The sequence below is a fragment of the Bradysia coprophila genome, unplaced genomic scaffold (assembly GCF_014529535.1).
Source record: "Bradysia coprophila strain Holo2 unplaced genomic scaffold, BU_Bcop_v1 contig_232, whole genome shotgun sequence".
Classification (NCBI taxonomy): Eukaryota; Metazoa; Arthropoda; class Insecta; order Diptera; family Sciaridae; genus Bradysia; species Bradysia coprophila.
This window is the reverse complement of record NW_023503493.1, coordinates 11223965-11233835: the sequence shown is the minus strand read 5'-3', so window position 1 is coordinate 11233835 and position 9871 is coordinate 11223965. Positions and strand designations below refer to the sequence as shown.

General features: G+C 35.8%; 1 protein-coding gene across 1 annotated transcript; it reads right to left on the bottom strand.

The window, feature by feature from the left end:
• Positions 1-2948: 2948 nt before the first annotated feature.
• LOC119076603 (ras-like protein 2) lies at positions 2949-8511 on the bottom strand. Its single transcript, XM_037183458.1, has 4 exons — positions 8285-8511; positions 4774-4861; positions 4497-4708; positions 2949-4436 (listed from the first exon to the last, which is right to left on the bottom strand). Exons 1-4 carry the CDS (start codon positions 8360-8362, stop codon positions 4239-4241), a joined length of 576 nt encoding a protein of 191 aa, XP_037039353.1. The 5' UTR covers positions 8363-8511; the 3' UTR covers positions 2949-4238.
• Positions 8512-9871: the final 1360 nt, after the last annotated feature.

The window sequence follows — 9871 nt, the reverse complement described above, 5'->3', positions numbered from 1 at the left end:
TTATGAGCATTATAAACAAAACTATGCATTTTTGAGACATGTCGTAGAACAATTCTTCGTTTAGAATTATTAAAGTCGAAGCATTATAATTTGATCGATTCTATTCATTTTTAAATAATTGTAGTTTTTCAAGAAATCATTTCGAAAACATTACAGTATAAAAGCTTACACATGCGCATTAGAGCTGTTTACTCGCGGTATACCTGCGGGTCTAAGCTTTTATACTGTAATGTTTTCGAAATGATTTCTTCGAAAACTACAATTATTTAAAAATGAATTGAGTAGAATCGATCAAATTATAATGCTCCGACTTTAGCTGCATCGATTAAAAAATACAAATTTTTTTGCTGTTTCTTGACCAATCAATCAACCAATCTTGATCAACTTGAAAATCCTGCGCAAAATTTCGAAATTTTGGTCTTGTTGCAACTTTTTTGTTTGCGATGGAAAGTTATCACATGTTGCTTATAAAATGTTCAGGATAGTCCAAAGATGTTTTTAAGCCGCTTTACTCAAACATTTGGAGATACGGACTTTCGATATGGCGGTACAAAGTCAGAACTTTCTTTCGCTGAGGTCGATTTTTCCATGAAATTTTGACTTTAAAAATTGATTTCTCGCGTGTAGAAAAATATGTTTTCTGTTTTTAACTTGTTTTAGGTACTTTGGGGTATATAGAATGAGGTAAAAATAAATTTTCACGGAAATTTTTTAAAACTCAGGTTTTGGTGGAACAACGAAAAAATGCTTGCACTTAACCTCAATTTTTTCACATTCTCGGAAAATTGAAATAGAATTTTTTGGACTTTTGGTGGTAGATTCAGACCACTAAGGGATACCGATTTAAATGTACACATTTCTGAAATAGAATTTTGCAAGATTTGTCTAGCTTTTTAGCTAGTTTTCCCTAACTATCTTTTCGGTCTCCTAACAAAATGGCTGCTAACGGCCATATTGGATTCTAGTAAAAATGAAATAAAGTGGGAAAAATTGTTCTTAGAGAGTTTCTGTTAACATAGAAGTAATTGGTTATGTGTGTGTGGGGTGTTTCAGGCATTCCATATGTGGACCTGGACATCTATAAATATATAATTATATACAGCAATATTGAGCTATATACAGTCATATAATGGCATATTCATCAGTGAAATGTTTATTTCTAGGAAAATATAGGTAAATATAGCGGTATATAGTTGTTTAAATAGGAACTTATGATTGACTTCGTACAGGACTGTCGATATTACCTCCGGTAATTTGTTTGTATATGATAACAAGTTAAAGAGTGAACAATTTAAGTGATTTTAAAGGGCGAAGAGAATGAATTAAGAAAAATAAAGAGTTGATGGCACGATCAAACAGTAGACACGATGCAAATTACAGGAGGTGTAAAAATACTGATTATTTTTGGCCATTTGCTCATCTCTTAGCCTTTGATTGTATTGTTTCTTTTTACAGCCGTTTTTGACTAATTGTATTGCGTTTGGGCTGATGCATTTTATGGCTTTGATTTAGAGAACGGAGTTTTGAACTTAAAATGAAAAAATTTCTTTTGATAACTTTTAACAAGGGACGTGATCCATCCGCCCAGTTAAAAACATTTTCGTTTTCCTCGGATCGCTGAATGATTTTTTCGGTGGGTATTTTGTTTAGATTTAGGTCAAAAACACATTTTTTCAAAGATCCACCCAGTGCCGGACTGGCTCAAGAAAGCCCTTCGGGCGTTGTATGGCGAAATTTCTCAAAAAGCCCTTCGTCGTCATTTATCCATACAAAAATCAAAAGGCCCTTCGGGAAACGCCCGAACGCCCATAGAGCTAGTCCGGCACTGGATCCACCAGTCTCAACAAAAGGACGAAGAAGAAGAAAAAAGAACGACAACAATTCGATTACAATGATTTTGATGTATAAACATTTTATTCGAAATAAAAACGTAAATGTTTGTTAAAAAGGACAAAAAACGTTAATTATAATAAAATGTTTTTCTCTCTATGTTTTTATAATTTAAAAAATACAAAAAAATTATTTGGTTTAGGGATATAAATCTGATATTTTTGTTTGTTGTGCTGTTGGTTTTTTTAAAACACAAACCGTTAAAATTGTAAAAAATATTTTTGTTTTCATTTTATTTTATTATTTTTTTATGTCTACAGACTGGTTATAAAATAAAATATTTTTAGTTAAAATTTCTGACGAATTTCTTTCGTTATTTTTTTATATTAAGAAGACGTTCAATTTTAAAGCACAAAAAGTTTTCGTTTGACACTTAAAGCGTAATTTAACAATAAAATATTTTTTTGATTTATTTATGTACCACATTGAACTAGTTATAACACTATAAACTAAGGGAACAAATCCTTTTCTTCTCTCTGTTAATTTAATAAAAAATGAACATTTTCGATGAGATTGAATGTAAAAAAAAAAAACAAATTAGAAAGTAAAAATCTCTCTCCTACACAAATAAGGCACATTATGGAATTTCATTGTTTTTCTTTGTGACTCGTGAACATCTGAGAACGACTATTAAAATAAAGCTGCCATGTTAAACCAAATTAACGTATCGCATTTGTGTCTTTACGCTGATCTCTGCTTTAAAATAGCTTTCGAGAGCTTTAAGTTTCTTTTGCTGATATACTGATATACTTCAAATTTCCAGTGAATATCCAAAAGAAGTTCAACGCTTTCGGAAGCTATCCAAAGCACTAATACCATGTGATACACTGACGAAAAAGTTTCGAAAAACTCAGCTGTTGCAATTAACTTTGTCTCCAGATAATCTACATTAGCTGCCACAGCTCTAGCGCCCATACAAAAAATACAGCTGCGGCAGATAATATAGATTACCTGGAGACAAAGTTACATGCGACAGGTGAGTTTTTCGAAACTTTTTTTGTCAGTGTACGTTATTTTGGCTTAACACGGCAGATAAGAACATTGTTGGCGTTTTGTTAGCGGTTTTATGATTGTAATTCAAATTTAAAAACAAAAATTGTGCTAAGCAACATTAGGACCCGTAAAAATAAAAAAAAAAATTTTTTTTAAGAAAATGCAAAACTTTGTCACTCTCTAACTGGTCTAGTCCAACTAGATATTATAAAGTATCGATGACAAAATTATCAAAACTAAAGTGGTGATGACAATAACGATACAATTAAATCTCCTCATAGCTTTGTTGTAGTCAGTATTTCAGTAACTGATCGTGTTTCCAGAGGAACACAGCTGGAGGCTGATAAAAATGAAGTTTACTCCAACTACAGTTAGAAGTAGTGGTATTTTAGTGTGAATTTGCTTCAGCTGGTCCACTCATACGTGTCTCCTTTGTACGTGTGGACCAGCTGAAAAAGCTGAAGTAAATTCACCCTGAGATATCATTGCCTCTGGGCCAGAGGCTCTGGCTGTAACTTGAATGTAGGTCGCAATGGGCTCACTAAAATCTAAAACCTGAACGTACTTGTGCTACTGGAACATTGTTCGTCGGACCGAACTCTCGGCTCTTCAGTCCTTTAACATTTGTGCGTTTGTGACTGCGATTTATTTTATAGATCGACGGTAGAGCCTTAAAAATTATAAGTCCAATTTCCAAAGAGTTTGTATGGATTCCCGAAGAGCCTTTTGGATTTTTGTATGAAATTTTTTTAAATTTTGGACATTTTACAAATGAGTTGCATACATCTCGCGAAGGGTTCTTTCGAGCCATGCCGACACTTCATTGAAGGTACTATATCTATATAAGAGTTATCTAACAGCTAGTTGAATTTCGAACTGGACTAAGCCGCTTTGTAAGGAATGAAAGGCATTGTTCCGAATGCAACGCTTACTGGAAATGAATGACAAACTGTTCTTTCCGTCAGACATTTATAGATCCCACAACAAAACACCACTGGAAGACTGTGTTTAACTTTCACTTGGATATTCTACAAAAACTGTGCGCACGATTTTAATGTTTAACTGACCACCTACACTGATCACAAGCGGCTCACCCGATGTCTATGACACTCAATTTAATATTTTTCTCATCGGATCAGCGTATTTAATTCATTTAAAATAAACAAAATTGGAAAATGCAAAATTCGTAGGAAATATTGTTAAAATCTCCAGATGACTCACAAAATATTGTGTCAACCGTTCGTCAGTTATGTTTAGAAACAGAAAAGTAGAAATTAGACGAAAAATTAAATTATTTCAAAATTACAAAAAAACGGAAAAAAAATTGAATGTTGCAAAATGTACCGACGCGGTCCCTACAGGATACAGCAACGTTTCTTATTTTTTCGCTTATAACTTTCTTCTATGTACGGTCTTTCAGCCAATTGGAATTTGCGCACAATTCTCACCAATTCATGAAACGCCTGATCGACATTTATGCGAAGCTTAGCACTACATTCAATGTATGGCATACCAACGGAACAACTAAATTGTTGAGCCTCTTCCAACGAAACCTGAAATCAAATCGAAATTCATATCCGATATCAAATCGAAACGGTTGTCGAAACACTTACGTGTCTTTGATGTTCCAAATCAGATTTATTTCCCACTAAAAGCATCGGAAACTCATCGCGATCCTTAACACGAAGGATTTGTTTCTGAAATTTCGTTATTTCGGCAAAGCTCGCATGATCGGTCAACGAGAAAACGAGAAGAAAACCTTCACCCGATCGCATGTACTGCTCTCTCATCGCACTGAATTCCTCTTGGCCAGCGGTGTCTAAAACTGTTTTGAATCGGAAGGTGGTTAGTACATATTCGGGCGAATGATAAACGGAATTTCATTCTTACTGTCTAATTTGGCTGGTATGTCGTCGATAACACATTGTTTTGTGTAGGAATCTTCGATGGTTGGATCATAGTCTATGACGAAGTAGCTCTGTAATTGAATGGTAAAATTGTGTGATCAGTCAATCGAGGTAACAGAGAAAGAGAGATTTTTTAAGGTTTTTCGTCGAAGAAGAACTTAATTCTAATCGAAAAGCTCAAGCAGACTAAGATGCGAGGGTGATACACATCTCAGTGAAGTATCCACCAACTTTAAACCTACCAACTTTTTTATAGTCCGGTTGTCGTGACGAAGATTTTTGCGAGTTTTCCAAAGACGGTGGATTTGAACCTCCGACAAAAAGTTGGTAGGTTTAAACCTACCAACTTTTTTGCAAACCTACCAACTATTTGTCAAATCTACCAATTTTTTTGCCCAACTTACCAAGTTTTCAGTTGGTAGGTTTTGTTGGTAGGTTTAAGCCTACCAACTTTTTAGTCTCGCTCGATGAGAAGATAGATTTGACAGAAAGTTGGTAGGTTTGACAAAAAGTTGGTAGGTTTGAACCTACCAAAAAAAACCTACCAACTTTCTGATCGAGCGAGACTAAAAAGATGATAGCTTTGGCAAAAAAGTTGGTAGGTCTAAACCTACCAAAAAAACCTACCAACTTTCTGATCGGATCGCAATAAACGGAAGTTACAATATCTCCAGAGCCCATTTTTGATCTTTTTATGGCAAACCAAACACTTTCCTAATACAATTTATTGAAAGGTAAATTCAGTTGCCGTCTATAATTTGGTTCTGTAAATTTAAGTTTTATAAATATAACAAAAATTACACAGACTAATTATTAGACGATGCGAGAAAAAAAAATTAACTCCCAAGCTACCAACACCGTTCCGGCGCCCGGCTCGCATTGCAGCCCTCCGCTTCGCTCCGGGGCAATGGGCCGGATCGCTCGGCGTGTTAAAACGCTTTTTATGTGCAATGAATGACACAGACTAATTATTAAACGATGCGAGAGAAAAAAATTAACTCCTAAGTTACCAACACTGTTCCGGCGCCCGGCTCGCATTGCGGCCCTCCGCTTCGCTCCGGGGCAATAAGCCGGATCGCTCGGCGTGTTAAAACGCTTTTTATGTGCAATGAATGACACAGACTAATTATTAGACGATGCGAGAGAAAAAAATTAACTCCTAAGTTACCAACACTGTTCCGGCGCCCGGCTCGCATTACGGCCCTCCGCTTCGCTCCGGATCGCTCGGCGTGTTAAAATGTTTTTTATGTGCAATGAAAATTGGTATTACTAAACTTCTTTACGTTACATTTCGTAAAGGGATGAGTTCCCTAGGAACCAACAGAACGCCTTTACGGCGTGAAGAAAGTTAGGAATTGAGTTGAGATTGAACCTACCAACTTTTTATAGCGCTCGATGACAAAGTTGGTATATTTCTTTGATAGGCTTAAACCTACCAACTTTTAAGTCGAGCTCGATCATAAAGTTAGTAGCTTTGGTAAAAAGTTGGTATGTTTAAACCTACCAAAAAAAGATACCAACTTTCTTATCGAGCGCGACTAAAAAGTTGGTAGGTTTAAACCTACCAATTTTTTTGTCAAACATCCTAACTTTTTGCCAAAATTGTCGTCACAACGACCGGACTATAATCAGAAGTTGGTAGGTTTAAATTGGTCGATACTTCAGAGAGATGTGATACACCACTTCCCATACTAAAAATTCTGAGACGTACACCACTTCCTGGACCAATTGGGACTCAATCATATGGGAAACTTCAATTTAGTCCGTTTAATCCCATACGATTTGATCCAAGAAATGCGTGCCGCTTCGAAAAATTCACCACTCCATAGATCATCTTCAAGATTCAGTACTTGAACGTAACCTCACTTAAGTTTCGTTAAATGTTTCGTTCATTAATTCATTTGTATGAGATTTTCTTTACGTGGATAGCATTTCTTGACGCGGATGGCAATTCAAACGGCCTTGAATACAAAAGCGATTTTGGTGAATTTCTTTGTATATCAAAAAGGTATGCTTCCTCGTATCTAATCATTACACGGTCAACGTAACCCGACCTTAGGTTTCGTTAAGTTAACCTCAATAAATTGACATAAATTGGGTGAAAATACCTCGTTCAATTCATTCGACATGTCTGACAGCTGGGATCGTGTCTGACGTTTACAAGGTCATGAAAATGATCTATAGATCATTTTCAAGATACTGTACTTTCAGACGTAATTTCACATAAGTTTCGTTAAATGTTTCGTTCATTTATTCATTTGATGAGTTTTTTTTGGCATTTCCTGACATAGATGGCATTTCAAACGACTTGCATCATTTTCATGACCTTGTAAACGTCAGACACGATCCCAGCTGTCAGACATGCCGAAAAATATCGAATGAATTGAACGAACGATTTTCATGTAATAACAAGTAAATTGAACGCAGTTAATGTCAATTAATTGAGATTAAGGACTGCTTAACGAAAAATTAAGTGGGGTTACGTTGACGCGTACCGTATAATGAAAATGATCTATAAGTCTACTCGTAGTGCAGTTTTTTTTAGACAATTGCAACAGGGTCTAGTATTGCGAAATCACTAAATTTGGTCGAATTCTCAGTGAAATTTGGTGAAATTTAGAAAAACAGTTCTCATTATTAGACTCTTTCCACTTCAAAGAAGACACGAAATTTAGACGATCTCACATGACAATTATGTAAGTTTTTCAGCTGTTAAATTACTGAGAAGACTCAATAGAAAACTGCATTCCGTATACATTCCGTAAATAATGGAAATTGGAAAAAAAAAATTCGACGAATTGTGATGACTGGTTCACCCAGATTCAAAGTCTTTCATTCATATGAGTGCATCATCACATCATCTCATACATGACACTCATCGTTCCATATACACTCCAATATATTTTGCAAATTATATGTGATGTCAACGCACTTCAAGCAAAAGTGCTATTAATGACAACTGCCAAATAGAGTACTATTTTGAATGAAATTTTATCCCCACTCTTTTTACAGTGTAAAATTTTGTATTTAGAGTACCACTTTTGCTTGAAGTGCGTTGGTGATGTACATACACCACCGATCATTACAATATATTGAGCACAACATCTGTGATTCAGTTGTAATTGGGATCCGAAAAAAATTAATTTGAGTAAAAAAAAGCGTTGGTTTACCGAGACGATAATACAAATTAAATACACACATGACGTCACTATTCTATATTTATACCTAAAAGTAATATGAACGGCGCGACGCGCCCAATCATAAAAAAAATAATCTAAATCCAACCTAAAGTTCACTTTGCATATAGTCAGATGGTGGATTCAATTGATAAGCAAATTTGCATTCATCTGCATTGTTTCACGAATGATTTATGAATCTAATTAGAAACCATACTGCTACACCATGATGTAGGCGGACGAGCGAACGGATTTTTTACCTCTATTTATGGACGTATAACACGGAAACATTAAAAACATTTTTGTTCAGTATTTTACCTGAATGAATTGGATTGTTACAGCACTCTTTCCCACACCACCCCCACCGACAACCACCAATTTGTAGGTTTTGTACATTTTACGGATATAAATAAGGCTACAATCAGGTTCCACACAGATCGGATAATAAATAAATATAAGGCACAGAGGCACACACTTTTATTATACTCTTGGAAACACACAAAAAATAAAAATAATGAAATGCACTTATGTTACGTTAAACGGTGACTGACAGCTCTTGAGTACACACATTTCCCAGCAGATAAATTTCTGATTTCTCTTCCGATCCGATCTAGAAGGAAAAATTTCACTTGGGTCGCCAAGCAAGTGGATGCACCAGTCGGTGCAAAAAAATGTTTGAGAATTTCATTTCACCGACTGGCTGTATACTTGACCATATAATCGTAGAATATTTTAGGGCGAGCTCAGCTCGATTCTTTACCATTATAGACTGTTATGATCAGAGCGAGAAAACCGAAGACTAGTTATTATAACTTGCCTTGGGGTACTTGTCAAAGTATTTGCTTCTCTTTCAACGTGGTACGTTGAGAACGAGAGGACAGAAGACCAGTTTATTTTAACTTGCCTTGGGGTTGTTGTCAAAATATCTTCTTCTTTTTCATTATAACACTCTATATCTTTTCAAAGCTTCGGTTATAAAAAGAGGTCCATGTCAAAAAAAGCAACTGACCCATGCGATTTTCTTTAGCAGGCTATTGTCGTCGTAAAACCGCTGAAAGTTCAAAATAAAAAGTGAGAAGAGTCTAAGGATGAAAACAAACGAGGCGGCGTGGGGTAATTTGGCACACGGTGCTAAAACAACGCCTTTTTCAACTAGGTAAAAGGTGAACTCGCACACGATTTTCGATACCATAATTTTGTTAAGACGATGACATGGCTAAAAATCATTTCCAACAATAAACTTGCGTGTGCGAGTTCACCTTTTACGTAGTTTCAAACTGCGTTCTTTTGGCACCGTGTGCATTACCTTCAGTGTTTACATACTCTGCCATTATCAGTGAGCCATTATCACATAAAGCAATGATGAAATATATATTTCGGTTCGTCAGCTAACCCAATGCTGCAAACTTTGTAGAGTTCACAGGCATGTCTTTTCGGGCTCCTATCACTCGGGTAACACCAATTCTCTAAACTTTGGGGCTCTCCATATTATTAGATACACGAACACATACCTTTCCGTACACGCAAAATTGTGTCAGGATCTTTACAAAGAAGTCTGTCTTGGGTGACTTCACCACTTCACTTCCACTGCCTAAGGTTCTCAGCCCTGACTGTGGACTATGTGTAAATTGTATTTGAACTAATTAGCTCAAATTATCACATTTTAAAAGTGATGACTATCCGTGTGTGTATCGAATTTTTTTGTTCTATTTCAAATATGACATTTAAAACACATCGCTGTGTGTAAGGCCACAAAAATCGAGAACTCACCCCGAATTTGCAGAGGAACTATTTTACACCTGTTCTTTTTCCACCATACTCTTTTTTGTAACAAATGACAACGTTCGACACGAAAACAAGCAAAATCCGTACGGTATGTGCTCCGGCCAGAACAAATTTTGTCAT